The 17,132-nt window shown below is 40.2% G+C and overlaps 2 protein-coding genes across 5 annotated transcripts in view; both read left to right on the plus strand.

The window, feature by feature from the left end:
* SPATA5L1 (spermatogenesis associated 5 like 1) overlaps positions 1 to 7,895 on the plus strand; it is a 17,646-nt gene extending 9,751 nt beyond the window's left edge. The window contains exons 4-8 of one of the 4 annotated variants that reach the window (XM_028507956.2): positions 85 to 294; positions 985 to 1,218; positions 2,584 to 2,712; positions 4,623 to 4,748; positions 6,681 to 7,895. In XM_028507956.2, coding sequence (XP_028363757.1) covers positions 85 to 294; positions 985 to 1,218; positions 2,584 to 2,712; positions 4,623 to 4,748; positions 6,681 to 6,848 — 867 coding nt within the window. In that variant the 3' untranslated portion in view covers positions 6,849 to 7,895. Of the gene's footprint in view, positions 1 to 84; positions 295 to 984; positions 1,219 to 2,577; positions 2,713 to 4,622; positions 4,749 to 6,680 lie in introns of those variants that run through there. The other 3 variants (XM_028507957.2, XR_004904754.1, XR_004904755.1) reach the window with 3 other exon arrangements.
* Positions 7,896 to 12,840: 4,945 nt separating this feature from the next.
* C1H15orf48 (chromosome 1 C15orf48 homolog) lies at positions 12,841 to 16,406 on the plus strand. The gene is made up of 5 exons (XM_036032965.1): positions 12,841 to 12,936; positions 13,074 to 13,135; positions 13,279 to 13,364; positions 14,760 to 14,820; positions 16,004 to 16,406. Exons 2-5 carry the CDS (start codon positions 13,100 to 13,102, stop codon positions 16,070 to 16,072), a joined length of 252 nt encoding a protein of 83 aa, XP_035888858.1. The 5' UTR covers positions 12,841 to 12,936; positions 13,074 to 13,099; the 3' UTR covers positions 16,073 to 16,406.
* Positions 16,407 to 17,132: the final 726 nt, after the last annotated feature.

A 17,132-nucleotide genomic window follows, 5' to 3' on the forward strand; every position in this document is an offset into this window, starting at 1 on the left:
TTGTTGAGTGAGCAAATGAATTTACTGAATTATTTGATGTTTTATTGTTTTACTAAAACGACCATCTCTTTTTGTGTACTACAGAACATCGAATGGCCTCTGAAATTCCCACACGAATTTGCTAGGATGGGCCTGCCACCACCAAAGGGCGTTCTCCTCTGTGGCCCCCCTGGATGTGCTAAAACCACCCTGGTGCGGGCCCTGGCCACCAGCTGCCGTTGCTCTTTGGTTTCTGTGAGCGGAGCTGATCTCTTTTCACCTTTTGTTGGAGACTCAGAAAAACTCTTGTCTCAGGTTGGTTTGTTTATTTTCCCCCATGCAGTTAAGTGCACTTTAGAATTTTTCATTTTATACATTAAGGATAAACCTTGTTTTTTAAAATGTAACTGGCTTTTCTCTTGTCAGAAAAGTTATACAGAGGGGAGGTGGGAGTGGAATAATGGGGGGAAGAAGGGGAAGGGCTGTCAAGGAACATGTACAAAGGACCCAAGACAAACCCAAGGTGGGTATGAGGTGGGGGTTGGTTGGGTGAGGGACAGCTGGGGGGGTAAAGTGGAGACAACTGTACTCGAACGATAATAAAAAAAATAAATAAAAGCTGTTAATTTGAAAAAAAAGTTTTACATATTTATTAGAAAATGTAGAAAATATAAATAAGCCATTTTTAACCTTTCTACCTACATTAACATTTTGGTGAATTTCTTTTGTCTTTCTGTTTCCTTGGGCAGGGGATATATATGTGTCTTTATTGTGATTTTTTTAACGTAACTTTAAAAATTCCTTAATATTAAAAATTCTTTGAAAATATGGTTTTTAACCCTTGTGTAATACTCCATTGTTCCTAGTTTTATTTCTTTGTTCCCCAATCCTTAGAGATTTAGAATTTTTCTCTTCACACTGTAAAAGAGTAATGTTGAAAACATATACTCACATGAGTAAGGCATGATGTATAACTTTTAAATATTTTTATTTCCCTAACAAAAGGTGTTTCGACAAGCAAGAGCAAATACTCCAGCAATTGTGTTTTTGGATGAAATTGATTCAATCGTGGGCGCTCGATCGGTCAGCAGCACAGGATGTGATGTTCAAGAGCGTGTTCTTTCTGTTCTCCTGAATGAATTAGATGGTGTTGGACTGAAAACCATAGAGAGAAGAGGAAGTAAATCAGATCAACAGGGTAAATACAAGGAGCTGAAAAAAATGAAGAGGTATTTATTAGCCAGATTACACCAAAAATCCAGGCCAACATTAAACAGAATGCATCTACACCAGCTTTCCCTGAGCCGGGTTCATCTAATAGAAAGAATTATATAATTTCAGTTTAACTCTGTTTAGGTTCTTTCCAAAGCTGGTAAAATTGTGATTTAGCTGGAAAAAATGAGGTACATTTTATAATAACTTATCTTAGCTATACATGAATGTGAATTTTATTTATTCTAAGGTGAAGAACTTTACATATTGTTAATGGGAAAGAGAGTTTCTTGTTATTTCTACATCCTGAAAAACCAGTGTTCATCCCTTTGTAAATTTTTTGTGGTAAAATAAAACATTATTATTTTCAATAATTTTAGAATTGAAAATTCCAGTTTCCTTGAGGAAAGGGTATCCTTAAGAATAAACCTCATTTTTTAAAATGTAACTGGCTTAGTTATAATGAAGTTAAAATGACCTTTGGAAGTCCTCTCTTCCCTTCTGAGTCTTTTCCAGAAGGGTATCTTAAATAGTCCCTGACAGATAATTTTTCTTTTATTCTTTTCCTGTTTCCTGGGAAACTACTTGTTTCCCATTTTTAAAATTGTTTAAAATTTTAAAATTGTTCCCTGGAAGGAAAGTCTTACAGCTGTTAGGCACATGTGCCACTAGAATTCGAAGGAACCCATGAAGTTTTCTAATCAAATCTCAAAATGCAGGGATTACTCAATAGTGTCTTACAGGTGTTTATCCAGCCTCAGCTAAAATACTTGCAGAGAGAGGGAACTCACTGCTTTGAGAGATCACATTGCCAGAGAACTATTGATATTTTGATTATTCAGTTCCACAGACAATTTTGCATCTTCGTATGTAAGGCCTTGCCCTGGCTGCTTACCTGTATCCAGGATTTATATACCTACAACTGACATTAATTGTCATATTTCTGCCTCTGAAAAGAGAAATAAAAAGTAAAGTGAATCTCTCTCTTTAAGCAGACGAGCCAAGACTTTTCATAGGCATACATCTCCATGTGTTTGTCATATGCTTCTGTCTCTTCAAGTCATCCATTTAGGTTGTAAACATTCACTGAGGCTCAGGTGCCCTCAGACACCAGGTGGATGTTGTCTGGTCTGAGGTAAGACTTTTCTTGGAGAGATGTTCGCTCACGATTGCTGCTCCCCTCATCATGTGTGCAAGTGGCTCTTCGATGAATAATTCGCTAGCACAGTACCTTGAAATCGAGAAGGTAGTCTGGATAGGAGGTATAAGCATTCTAGTACCAGGAAAAAGATATCCCTATTTAAAAACAAATGGACTTACTGATTTGTAATTTAAAAAAATACAATTAATGATTTATTGACATTATCTTGTATTGGGTGTTTTCCCTCAGAGTTTCAGGAAGTTTTTAATCGAAATGTCATGATTGTTGCGGCAACAAATAGACCGGATGTGTTAGACGATGCCCTGTTACGGCCCGGAAGGCTAGACAAGATTATTTGTGTTCCACCTCCAGATGCAGAGGTAATCGCGGCACACATTTACTTTCTGCGAATGTCTGAACTCTTGGGGGCCTGGCAGATCGAATCCCAGACTGGGTTCTGCATTCTTCCTTGCCTGGTGGCCCTTCATAAATGATCTTTTCCATCTGCTTTTTCTGAGTACTCTGGCCCTGCTTTCAGAGAAACATAAGCCAAAAAGTAAGGTAGTAATTTCAGTGAACTTACTCAGTTTGTTGAGTCTACTCACCATTATTTTGCAACCAGAATGGAGGAGTCCTAAAGTGTTAAAAGGGTTTTGGAGCTTATATGGAGCATCCTTATTTTACAGTGGAGAAATCTGAAATGTCAGAGATTATACAGTGTATCCACAGCCAAAGAATCAGTGAGTTCTTTGCCCTTACCGTCCAGAGCCACTGGCAGGGAGGGTGAAAGACATGGAGAATGGGCTTTTTCTTTCCTTGGGCTTCTCTCAAGTTTTGAAAAGATGCAAAAAATTTTTTAAATGTCTATTATATTTTTTAGCTGTGTATGCTAGTTCATGTATTTACTTTTAAACCTGTCTGATGGCACTGTTTATACCCAGAAAAGAGATTCATCATGTCTCTTAAAGAGATGTATCTATGATTGGCTATTTTAAATATTAACTGTAAAAATACTAAAATTTGCCCTGGCTGGCGTAGCTCAGTGGATTGAGCGCGGGCTGGGAACCAAAGTGTCCCAGGATCGATTCCCAGCCAGGGTACATTCCTGGGTTGCAGGCCATAACCCCCAGCAACTGCACATTGATGTTTCTCTCCCTCTCTCTCTCTCTCTCTCCCTCCCTTTCCTCTCTAAAAATAAAATAAATAAAATCTTAAAAAAAAACTAAAATTTTATCATGATTGTTGGGGACTGCCCTACCTGGTCTCAGGAAGCTGTAACCCCCTGTGACTTAGGCTGAGTGAAAGACCTCCGGACCAGAAGCCACTAAGGAGACAAAACTTATTTCCCTAGCATGAACACTGCCTGTTCTAATGCCTGGCTTCCCTTTTGCAAGGTCGGCAGTCAATGATAGGTAACAATTCTCTAAGAAAGAGAATGAATCTAAGACAGACGCCATCATGTGGGAATGCCCTAAGGGAAGAGATTCAGGGCTGTGGAAATGAAGGGGCGATGGACATCAACCCCTGCCCCCTTGGCTTTGTCAAAGCCTGAGTCTTTGTTCTTAGATGTGAGAAATCCAAGTCTCCTGGCTGCCTCTGTCTTCTGCTCTTTTCAGGCCTGCAGAAATAGCAGGGGTGGTGCAGCTCAGACCAGAAATGGCGGACCCCCGGGGTAATCAGGCCTGGGACATAGAATATGCAAGATCCTGTGAGATCTCTGCTGGAGGATGTTATTAACTTGGAATTTTCAGGCACAGACAGGAAACCTTTGGAACGTGTAGTGTGTAGTCCTTTCATATGTTAAAACCCCAAACTTTGCCCAGAATCACAGCAGGAGTTCTGTCTGCACCTTTGTAAGTCACCTACATCTTTTGATCTTTTCTGCCAGACTGTGAATCCACAAACTAAGTCTGTTTTCTCAATAAAAATCTGCTTGGGAATGGATACGGGGCGCTCCCCACTAGAGAGTGGCCCTTCTGTCCCTATTCCCCCACAGGACCTGGTTGTCTCTGTGTATGTTTTTCTCGTGTTTCGATAAGCATTTGCAGCCAAGATGGATACTGATGGCCAGTATCATCCACACATGATGTCATTTTTACCATTGTAATATGAGCCGTTGATGAGTTCATCTTTTTTACCTCTTCAGAAGTGATTCTTTTTTACTGTTTGGTTCTTAAATACATACCCTTTCTATGTAATATAATAGGAAACTCTAACCTGAAATGTTTTAATATAGCATGTGTCAAACAGAAATGTTATAAGGTTATAAACATGTCATATTTTGTTCCAGGGCAGGCTTTCCATTTTGAAAGTCTATGCAGAAAAGATGCCAGTGGGGCCTGATGTTTCCTTAGAAAGCCTAGCTGCAGAAACCCGCTTTTTCTCTGGGGCTGATCTTGGAAACCTCTGCAAAGAAGTAAGTTCGTTAGTGGAGAAATGTTGGTTCAAAGCATTTCTTCCTTTATTCAGCTCTTCATTCAGTCAGCAGTGTTTACTGACAGACGTCTGTCTGGCAGGCACCCAGCAAGGCGAAACAGACAGCGGCAGAGCTTCTAGGTTGGTGGGGGAGTGTGCGGAGAGGCAAATCTTAACACTGAGTCGGCAACTGAAAATATGCAGTGAGTTGGAGAGGTTTAGGGTGCTGTGGAAGCACCTAGGAAGAACACCAGACTTGGGTGTCATAAAAGGCTTTGTGAGAGAGGGTGTGTGAACTGGAACTGGGAGGATGATGAGGGAGTTACTAAGGGAGGGAATGGGAGTGTTTGAGGAAGAGGGAATAAAATATGCACACGATTAGAGACAAGAAATGACATGACATTATTGAAGTGGGCAGTGGCTGGATCACTCAGGTCCTTCTAAGCCATTTTAAGGCATTTAGACTTTATTTTGAGGACAAAAGAAGCCATTGTTCATGTTTTTCCCTTTCCATAAACTTTTTTTCTCAGTTTAAATAAATTTTATTATTATTTCTTTAATTTTATTTTTCATTCACAGTTTACATTCAATATTACTTTTTATTAGTTTCAGGTATATAGCATAGTGGTTAGACAGCCATACTTTCCCTGGTAGTCTCCCGGTAGTCTCAGGACACACCTGGCACCATACATAGTTACTGACTACATTTCTTATACTGTACTTTACACACCTGTAACTATTTTGTAACTACCAATTTGTACTTAATTCCTTCACCTTTTTCACCCAATCCCTCAATCCCGCTCCCTCTGTCAGCCATCAGTGTATTCTCTATACCTGTGAGTCATACTGTTGCAAATGATAAGATCCCATTCTTTTTTATGGTCAAGTAATATTCCATTGTATATGTGCACCACAGCTTTTTTATCCATTTGTCTATTGAGGGTCACTTGGGTTGCTTTTATATTTTGACTATTGTAAATAATGCTGCAATGGACATAGGGGTGCGTATATTCTTTCCATAAACTTCTATAACATTCAGAAAAATGCATAGATCATAAGGGTACAGTTTATTGAATCAACATAAAGTGAACACATTTGTATATCTACCACTTAGCTTAACAAAAGAGTATTATGGCCCCTATCTGGCGTAGCTCAGTGGATTGAGTGCGGGCTGTGAACCAAAGCATCACAAGTTCGATTCCCAGTCGGGGCACATGCCTGGGTTGCAGGCCATGACCCCAGTGGGGGGACTGAGTGAGACCAAACCACACATTGATGTTTCTCTCTCTCTCTTTCTATCTCCCTTCCCCTCTCTAAAAAGAAATAAAACCTTTTTTAAAAAAAGAGTATTATGAACACCCCAGAAGCCTCCCTTGGGCCTTCCCACTCTCTATCCCAAAGGAAACCACTCCTGAACATTTGGGTTACCTACTGTTTTACTATTACGAACTGTGCTGCTATGAACAATCTTGTACATGTCTATTGGTATACATGTGTATGTGTGTCTGTTTCATGTATGTATATATATCATGTATGTATATATCATGTATGTATATCGACAAAGAGAATTGCTGGGTCATTAAGTGTGTGTGTGATCTGTTCCTTTGTGATCAGTGCTGTGTCCCTGTTTGGAAACTCCTAGTCTCGGGTCAGGAAGGTAGTCTCTGATCTTCAAATATGTATGTGGGCTCATAATGTATGTATTATTCTGCAACTTTTTCCTTTTTTCCTGTTTAAGGCCAGAGATTAATGTAGAAGAAAAGCTCTGCTGTGAGGACTTTTAATTGCTAACTTTTTAGCTTAATGTTTTGGTTGTTATGAATACTGACTGTTATGAATTTGGTTGTATGCATTGGGACTGAGCTGTTTGCATTCAGACTTTATATGTTATAAAACAAAAATGAAGCAGACTATTTCTTTTTGTCTCTCTTAGGCTGCCTTGCTGGCTCTGCAAGAAAATGGACTAGAAGCAACCGCTGTGAAACAAGAGCACTTTCTAAAATCTCTTCAGACTGTAAAGCCGTCCTTAAGTCACAAGGATTTGACTTCATATAAAAACTTATTTCAGACACAAGAATTTTCTAATTTAGAGGATATTTAAAAAGCATATACCTGCTGAAGGATTAATTGAAATATGAACTTGAACTACAGTTTGCAACTTCAGTTTTACAGTTTGTACATGTTATTTCTTGTAAATAAAACAAACTTGTGCCTGATAAGCTAAGATTTATCTTATTTCTAAAAGGTATGTTAAAATATCATACTTTAGGAAGAAGGTAATGTACATGTGTTGATTATGCAGTGGGGGGGTGGTTTGGTTTGGTTTGGGTTGATTGCATTTTTAACTTTATTTTGAAATATTTTCATACAGAAAAGCTGCAAGAATAGTATAAAGAACTCTGATATATTCTAACCCATATTCACCATTTTTTTGCATTTTGCCATATGCTGAACTACAGACATACTTCATTTTATTCCTCCTTGCTTTACTGCGCTTCACAGATGTTTCATTTTTCACAAATTGAAGGCAAGACCCCCCACCAGCAAAAAGATTACAGCTCGTTTTATTGTGATACTTTATTGCAGTGGTTTGGAAGTGAACCTGCCATATCTCTGAGTTATGCTTGTGTTTAAGAATAGATATACTGAGAATTTCATCTGGATAAGATTCTCTTGCATGTGGGCTGGGAACTTTAAAAATTTGAAATATGATTAACATTCTTATGAGATTTAAATATTACAGAATCTGTACAATTATTGAGCATTCACTATGTGGTGGGCATCGTGCTGGCCTCAAGGATCTGGTGTAGGAAAGGATGCATTTGAGAGCGACTGATGAGGAGATCTCAGGGGTAATTGGATGTGGCTGGTGAAATCCAAATGGCTCCGAGGCCTCTCACCTGAATTAGCTGGGCAGGTGGTGGTGCCAAGACAAAGAATTCGGGAGGGAGAAAAATGGGAACTGTTCAAGGGAGGAGTGGATAAGGAAGAAAATGAATTAGACTACGTATGTGCCCTGACTGGGAATCAGACTCACAATCTTTCTGTTACAGGACGATGCTCCATCCAACAGCCACACTAGCCAGGGCCAGCGTATATTTCTTACAAATAAGGTTATTATGTGACCACAGTGCATCAAATTCAAATTTAAATTAAAAAAATTAAACACGAATACAACATATTAATCTATCATCTCGTGGTTTTCCATCCATCGTGCCAGTAGTCATTGGTTGCCCGTTTCAGAATCCAGTCTAGGATCATATATCCATTTAGTTGTTCTTTTTTCCTCTTCAGCCTCTTAAAATCTGAAACAGTTCCTCAGTCCTTTGACCTTGACATTTTTGAAGAGTACAGACTAATGATGTCACAGAACAGTGGTTCTTGATTTGTGTTGGTCTGATATCACATGGTGGTAGATTCTGGTTACAAGTCACCAGCAGAGCCGAACGTAAGTGCTGTCCTGTCCTCGGAGAGCTCAGCTAGAGGCATGGATGTCTGTGTTATTTATCGGTCATGTTAATTTTGATCACTTGTTTGTGGATTACCCAGTTTCTCCACTGTATAGCTACTATTTTTCTTTTTGTAACTGTAAGTATATTTAAGGATATAGAACACATGTACATTTTAATTTTCCTTTATTACAAAAGTAATTAGAGTGCTAGAAAATACAGATAATCAATCACAAAGAAAGCACTTGAGTATTTAACCTTCCAGTCCCTTACACAGGTATAGATCAGACATGGTACTATGTAACTTGCTTTTCTCATCTAGTGCTCACAAGGTGCCATAGCAGTTGTTGGAGTTAAGTGAATGAGACAGACATAGGACCAACCAACAAGCAAGCTGGGAGCACAGGCCTCAGACAAATCACGCAGTGAATTACATACAACCAGAAGGAGCTGAGGGTATGATCAGAGCGTAGTGCATGAAATACACAAAGTCATAAATGTTAAGTTGTCGGAAAGTTGTCTGTTTCTGACTGGAGTCAGGACACATTAGCAAAACCTCACCTTTTGGGGAATAATTATAGATACAACATCGTAATTCATCTGAATTATTCTAACAAACTGACCCCTCGGTTTTGAGTAGTGGGGAAAATGCCTAGGAAAACTCTTCGGGCTCTGACAGCTTTCATTCATGTCCTCTATCAATTGATCTCACAGGACAAGGCAGCCATTAAGCTTCGCCAGCCCTAGGCCTGGGGCACCCTGGCCTGAACCCCTTAACTCAGACTCTAGCTGTAGGCCTCTTGTTTTTTCTGTGAAAAAGTTGGTCATATCAGGCTGGAAATTTAGTATCCACACTTTGGTTAGAAGCTGAATTTTTATTTGAAAACGTCTGTTAAAATTGTAACTATAACTTCTTATCAGAGCTTTGGAAGCCCCCTGAGGGCAAAGCCATGTGTTTTCTCTCACTGGAATACTCAGTACATGAGGAAGTGAGATCAAGGATTTCTTTGACTCGGTTTTTTTTCCATTTATTTTTTAAATTAAGTTTACTGGGGTGACATTGGTTGATAACAAATTTCAGGTGTGCGACCTTACAACTCAATGTCTGCATGTCCTTTTGTGTGCTCACTGCCCACAGCCTAGTCTACTTCTGTCACCATATATTTGACCCCCTTTACCCTCCTCATCCTCCCCCACCTCAATTCACCTTTGGAAACCACCTCTCTGTTGGCTTTGACTCAGTTTTCATGTGATTTGACGATGGCCCTGGGCAACTTCCAAAAGCTGTTCTTAGTTGGTGGGAAAATTAAAGCACTTCATTTTCTAAGCACCTGGGAAGAACAAATAGCTTTCCCTGTACATGCAGTGCAAACCCCTTTTTGGGCTACATTAATAGCCTTAAACAATGAAGTAGTACCTCGGACATGCCAACATTTAGCAGATCCAGTGTTTGCTAAACCTGCTAACTAGGTAGCCACTGAAGAGTGGGCTGAAAGAATTTCAACAAAAAAAATTTAATAAAAATATTTTTTCTCATCAAGCGTGAGCTGAACTGATTGAAATCTAAGTTTAAATCCCTGGTGTGGGAATCAAGCAGTCATGACTCCATGTTTCGGAAAGCCTGAGTTGCAACAATTAGAGAAGATTCCAGAAGTGTCTGGCCATTGAGGTGGGGAGGGAAAGCTCCCAGGATTATGGGCTTTGGGGCAGCCACAAAGGGTGAAGCGTCCAAAGTGGGTTCCTTTGGGGTTTTTTTGTTTTCGGGGTTTTTTTTTTTTGGAAATTTTATTTATTTTTAGAGATAGGGGAAGGGAGGGAGAAAGAGGGAGAAGCATCCATGTGAGATAGAAACATTGATGAGTTGCTTCTCGTACACTCCTGGTCCTGAGATGGAACCTGCAGCTCAGGTGTGTGCCCTGACTGGGGATCAAATCAGTGACCTTTAACTTTGGGGAACCACACTCAACCAACTGAGCCATACTGGTCAGGGCCAGTTCCTTCAGGGTTTGAAAGGTGGGAGCTGTGCCTGCTAGGCATCCTGGGAAAGACCATATTATATACTGACCTTGTATCTTCCACAAATTTCAATAATCTGGGTATTAATTGAAAGGGGGGGATGTGGGTTTCTGGGTGTAACTGTCATTGCTGCAATAGAAATAAGCAGATTTTAAAGGTAATATGGACACACTACATCTGTAACTACATGCCTCCAATATGTGAATTTTAAAACACTTCCTGAATATTTTCAAATGCATGTAAGAGTGGAATAGAGTAACAAAATCCCACATATCTAACCCTAGATTGAATACTATTTTGCTAAATTTTCTTTATTTGTTTTTTATTAAAGTGATTTAAAGTAAATCTCGTACATCATATTTCTCCCTTAACTGTTTCCATATTCATATATACACTCTTTAAAACGGATTTTTTTACATAACCATACCACCATTATCACACCTAACAAGATTAACACTCTTTTAATACTTCATATCTAGTCTGTATTTATAGTTGCCCCCAAAATGTCTTTTTACAGTTGGTTTGTCAGTTCAAATAAATACCCTCACCTTTGGTAAGTTTTGTCAGACCTTCTTAGTCAGAATTAATCATCTGTTATTGGCACCAGATAATGCCTGGGGTTAGAATTTATGGGCACTACATTGTAAGAACCTTGAAGTAAGAGACTTGTATCTTATTAATCCTTTAAATTTACTGTGCCTCCATTCTCAGAATAATGCCTAGACTACTACAAAAACTGTACTGCATTGTGAAAAGAAATAACATCAACAAAGCAGCACTCTGAATTTAAAATCATACATTCTAAGATTTCTTCCTGTCTTTCATCTACCTTTCTTTCCTAGAAAAACTTAAATTTAATTAACAAACTGAAGCTTTTTAAAGAAACTTATGAGAAAAGTAGCTTTAGAAATCCTGCAGAAGGAGCACTAAAAGGCTTTGATTCTACTCAATACACCCTAGGGAGAATTAAAGCTGAATTTTCTTAAGTATCTGATATGAATCTGACCAATAGGCAGATGTCTCCAGTTACAGCTCTGGGTTTACACAGTAAGAATTCTTGTCAGAATAAGTGGGTGAGAAGCTACATTTATAATCTGTTTTATATAAAGCATATCTTTGTGAATAACAGTTACTGTTTAATTGAGTGTCCATTATAAGCAAGGCAGAATGTCACGTGATTTACTTACACAAATGTAGGTATTTAACTCCCCCCTCAACTTCCTCCTGAACTAGGTTTGTTCCAGGTTATAGGTATACAACCTGAGATTCATAAAGGTTAGGTAGTTTCTTGAAGCCAGTCAGCTAATTAAGTGTGGCAGGGGTGGGTTCTGATCTTAGGTCACAGGTGGCAAACACAAGGCCATTGGCCAAACCCGGCCCTCTACCTTGTTTTATCCGGCCTGGCACCTTGTTTCTACCCCACAGCAGTCCCTAGCTCTCGCTTAACTGTTAAGGAGTAGTTACATTTATACAGTCCTAAAATTCCATTTGGCCAGTTGAAGGCAACTGCCAGGCTGATATGACCCTGGGTGAAAATGAATTTGACACCCCTGCCTCAGGAAGAATTAAAATGGGGTTGAAAGAGAGTGGCGTCTGGCTCTTTCCAGTGAACATCAAGATGTTTCCGTTGTAACCTTAACTCATACCTTGAACTTCAAACAGTTTTAAAATAATTGTTTTAAATAACTTTTTAAATTTGAGTTTGTGTGCTTGGCTTAATCGCAGTAGCCAGGAGCCGGGTGCGCAAAGAACAGTGATGAGTGCCAGGACGGGCTTGGGTTCTGAGGACAACTCTGCCACTTACTGGCTACGTGGCTTGAGCATCTCCGAGCCTTAATAACATACTTTGCTTGCAGAAATGTCGAGATGATTCTGCCACAGAGCCTGGCACACGGCTCCTGTTTTAATGGAATTGTTAACACTGTTTCCTCTGTTTTGCAGCCACCGGCTTGCTCTGTGCAAGGTGAGGCTGGTAGCTTAGGGGCAAATTAAACAGGGTTCTGAAGATGAAGCCAGCAGTCCAGATCCTCTCAGGGATGGACCTTATTCTAGAAACCGTTTCAACTGATTTTTTGTTCTCCTTCACCCTCGACTTTTTTACTGGGAAAAAAATCAGGATAAGAAAATTATTCCGGAAGGAACTTGAAAACTTAATTTTCATTATTTCCATATGTGCGCTATATCACATTTTGGAGCTTTTAATGTGATTGGATTCATTATAATTTAGCTGCTTACATCTGGGAGCTTCCCCTTGGGAGGGCCTCCGCTCTGCAGCTTCTTTTCCGGACCCCTTTTAGATGTGTTGGTTTTCACCTAGGACTTGGCCATCAGCGATCCTCTGGTTCTCAGTTCCACTCCCCCATAGACGTAGACGCCTGGGATAACTGGGAACCAGCCAGAGCGCCAACGCCCAGCCTGAGCTCGCGCCGGACGGCGGGTAGGAACCGTGGTCAACGGCAGGGGGCGCTGGCGCGCGCATTAGGCTGCGCCGGGTCTTCGGGCACGGCGTCCTGCAGGGGGCGCCCTGGAGCAGGGGCCCCGCGAGGAAAGCAAGTCAGGTCCCGCACGTCCCCCACCCAACCCGTGACCTGTGACCAGAATGCCTTGGCCAAGCCCTTCCGGCGGGGTTGTGGTCAGTATATAAGGAGCGGAGGCCGGGGCTTCTTTTGGTTTTGGTCGTTAGCATCGTCCACGCGCGTCGCCCCGCCCCGCCCCGCCGCGCAGGTGAGCTGCCTAGGCGAAGGCGTAGCTGAGCCGGCCCCAGGCTGCCCTCTGGAGTTCGTCCGCCTTTCCGGCGCCCACCAGGTTGCGTTCAAGGGGCTGAAGTTTGGGGTCAACAGCTTGGATTTTTTTTGCTCCAGATTTGGCATTCTACACTGAGGTCGCCATGAACATTTTTCAAATCCTGATGAAAAAGAAGGAAGTAAGTATTTAAAGCAACGGAAAATCTTGACTAAATGTTTTTAATATTTAAAGACGAACAGGTGGTGCATAGCTATTCTGTGATAGGTCAAATATTTCACATTGAAACATCGGAATATTGACCCTCGACCCGTTCTCCGTTAGCTTATTCCTTTGGTGGTGATCATGACGGTGGCCGCGAGTGGAGCAACGTCTTTTGCTGCGTATTCCCTTAAGAAGTCCGATGTGATGTAAGTAGACATTTATTATTAAAACATTATTAGCAATGTTAGGATGATGACCTTCAGTTTATAAAATGTATGATATCAATTTCCTAGTTCTAGTACCCCGCCTAGGACAAGAATGCCAAATTGTGAAGTTGGAGTCAGGGCTAGAAAGCATCCCAGTAACAGAAGACTATTAAATTATGATATTTGTAAAATTAGTTTGTTCATTAATTCTAAATATTTTTTCATCCATTGCCTACCCTTCTCCTGCAGCAAAGCAAAGTTTGTCTGTCTGTTTGTTTGTTTTTTAACTTAAATTTTGACATTTAATATTCTTAAATGATCTTTTGGGATATCCATCATCCAACCATCATCCTTAGATGATGATTTTAATGATATTTTAAACTTTTTAAAAAACATTTTATTTATTTTTTTAGAGAGAGGGTAGGGAAAGAGAGAGAGGAGAGAAGCAACTATGTGTGAGAGAAATATGCCTCTCGCACATCCCCAACTGGGGACCTGGTTTAAAATCCTGGCATGTACCCTGACAAGGAATTGAACTGGTGATCTTTTGATGGGTAGGCCAGTGCTCAACCCACTGAGCCACACCAGCCAGGTATTTTATTTTATTTTATTTATTTACTTATTAAAGATTTTATTTATTTTTAGAGAAGGGAGGGGAGGAAGAATAAAACAGAGAGAGATAGCAATGTGTGGTTGCCTCTCATGCACTGCCTACTGAGGACCTGGCCCACAACCCAGGCATGTGCCCTGACTGGGAATCCAACCAGAGACCCTTTGGTTTGCAGGCTGGCACTCAATCCACCGAGCACACTAGCCAGGGCTCAAATTTTAAAATTTCGATTTGTTAGAAAGATCTTTCCTAATGTGGTAGAGTTTATAGATTCAGTTATTTGCAATGAATCTAATCTCAGCTGTGGATATAAGGTAAAATACCATATATTGTGGGATATGAGGAAGAGAGAAACTTGAAATGGAGCCTGGCCCAGTGCAGGGCTAGAATGGGCAGCTTTGGCAGGGGGCCTAGGGCTCTGCAGTTCACCACCTGCAGAGTTCAAGCCCAGCCCTTCCATTGGTCCCAGAAACCAGGGCAAGGACGCTTTTGCTTTCTGTTAGCCCAGGTTTCCACCCCTATTGCTATTCAGCTTATAAGAATATTCTCCAATCTAGCCCAATAATGGGAATTCAGATCTCCTATGCTGCAGAGGAATTAATCCCTAATGTTTGAGTCAAATCTGTGTAGCCCCTTTAAGAAATCTTCCAGTACTTTCAGTTAACTAACAGATGAATGCTTCAGTGTGCAGTCTGGGTCTGTCCCCAGCATGTTTATAGACCCAATATCAGAGTTGGTTTAAATTCACCTACTTTCATGTTTACTCAGCTTTCTTTCATTTGTAGCATTGATCGAAAAAATAATCCAGAACCTTGGGAAACTGTGGATCCTAATAAACCTCAAAAGGTATTTCTGAACTTAAAAAAATGGTTTACATTTAGCACAAGCCTTAGCATCATTGCCAGCAAAACAGATTTAATACCTTTCACTTCTAGGGGCCGTTTAGTGTAGTGTCAACGAGAGTGCTATAGAGTTGTAGAGATGTAATTCGAATCCCTGCTCCGTTATTCACATGTGATTTTAGCCAACTCAGCCTCTCTCAGGCTCTCAGACTCTGTAACTTGGACACAATAATAGGGTTAAGAAGATTAAAGAAGATAAAATACATAGAATCCTTTAGCATCATGCCTGGCCAATAGTAGACACTCAAATATTAACTTTTTTCATAATAGCAACATTATCTCATTTTATCCATTACTTACATAAATTTAATATAAGGTCTTGTAAAACATTACAGGAGTTCCTGAAAAACAGAAGTAGCATTCACTTCAAGCAAAAGTAGCTAATATTCACTTATTCTTTTGACACTATTGCAAAGACTTCTTGCATTTTAAATATTTTGGAAGTAATAAATATTTAGTGTGTTAGACTGAACAATACTTAGGTCTGTCAGGAAAGCTTTTTTTAACAAAACTTTCAAATAACAGCCTGGCCTGGTGAGGACATTCATGATCTTTTAAAGCTACCTACATCTCATAGGTCCTAGAGAGTAACAGAAAACTTGTGAGAATAAATGAGAATTTCTGAATGTGACATCTTTGGATGTCAAGGACTATCCATAGCTCTGTCCCTTTTCCCTTATTGTATAATTTAGATCCTTTGTACTTTTGTGAGTAATTAGAATGAGGAAATTTTGTGTAGAGCCAGCTGTCTGCCACATCCTGCACTAGGAGCATTATACACCCACTCACGGGGAGCAGACTCACTTTTTAAACTTACAGGTCATGTAAAACCATGGGAAATTTAAAACTCTAGATCCCGTCAAGGGAAAGAGAGGCAGAAATATAAGGCCTTTCTCTCTGAGCCTGTAACACCCAGGAATGCAAGGGGTTTTTGGAGGGATAGGGTAATAGAAACCAGCCTATATTACTGTCTTGTCCACATTTTAGAGATGGGAAGAGGTGATCCTTTGGTTACAAATGTTACGGTGATGCCTTTTCTAAAGAGGAGTGTGGACAAACCCCCAAAGGGGATGTAAGGATAAAGGACAGATCCTAATGAATCATTTTATTTTGCTTTTTTATTTAAGCTTATAACAATCAACCAACAATGGAAGTCCGTTGAGGAGTTGCAGAAGGTCCGAAGGGCAACCAAGTGACCAGTCCTCGCCACTTTCTTCTGAGGAGTGCTCTATGGATCTAGTACTTCCTGCACAAACTGCCAGTAGATGAGGGACACCAGTATGTGGAAATGCTTCTGCTACATTTTTAGGGCTTGCCTACACTTTAGAGGTTGCCTACATTTTTGGATTCTGGATAAAGAATTATAGAGGTAGTGCAGCAATAACCACATAATCTAAAAATAAGTTTATTGTTGTACATTTGAATTTTGTCTATTGAAATTTTTATGTTTATGATGCCTAAATGTTTTCCTTAAAGTGTATAAAGATTTGTAAGTTAAATTATCTATAATAAAATGCCATTTGTGCAAGATTTCCTAAAGATTAAATACATATTTAAATGGGGGAAGAAGTTTTACTGGAGAAAAACACCTTTTAAAACATAGCAGTTCACCAGCCTGTGAATCCAAGAGTTGCCAGTTCAGTTCCCAGTCAGGGCACATGTCTGGGTTGTGGGCCAGGTCGCCAATGGGGAGTGCACGAGAGACAACCACACATTGATGTTTCTCTCCCTCTCTTCCCCTCTCTCTAAAAATAAAGAAATGAAACCTTTAAAAATATTTTTAAAAATAAAGCATAGCCCTTCCTATTTTAATTAATATTCAGTACAAATTTCTGTATAAACTTTTCTTCCAAGTTTATTCATCCACCAGAAATTTATCAAGCACCTACGGTTAGCTTGGCACTGTTCAGGTGCAGGTGAGATAAAGTAATGAACAAAGCCAAATTCTGGAAAGAGATGAATAAAAAAGATGGTGAGTGAAGGACAATGAAGAAGAGATGGGACATGAGACCTGCCAGAGGATTGCACCAGGATTCTGGTGGTGAATAGGAGTGAGAGGTGTGTTGAGATTGGCCCTGCAGAGGCTCCTGTGAGGACTGTGCAGAGGAGGATGAGCAGCACCCTACAGAGCCTGGGGCCCTCTCTCCTCTGGCCAGCAGTGACCTGGAGACCAAAGGTGTCGTCAAAGCCAGCATGCCCCTGGGTTCCCCTTGGACTGTTCCATAAAGTTGCTTTCCATTAACTTTTTTTGACAAT

Source organism: Phyllostomus discolor, chromosome 1 (genome assembly GCF_004126475.2).
Source record: "Phyllostomus discolor isolate MPI-MPIP mPhyDis1 chromosome 1, mPhyDis1.pri.v3, whole genome shotgun sequence".
Lineage (NCBI taxonomy): Eukaryota > Metazoa > Chordata > Mammalia > Chiroptera > Phyllostomidae > Phyllostomus > Phyllostomus discolor.

What these genes read in the sequence shown, in the direction of transcription:
- C1H15orf48 (XM_036032965.1), top strand. Translation starts at nt 13,100, where the DNA reads ATGAACATTTTTCAAATCCTGATGAAAAAGAAGGAA. An exon ending in TCCTGATGAAAAAGAAGGAA is followed by an intron (nt 13,136 to 13,278) that starts GTAAGTATTTAA and finishes GTTCTCCGTTAG; the next exon opens with CTTATTCCTTTGGTGGTGAT. An exon ending in CTTAAGAAGTCCGATGTGAT is followed by an intron (nt 13,365 to 14,759) that starts GTAAGTAGACAT and finishes TTTCATTTGTAG; the next exon opens with CATTGATCGAAAAAATAATC.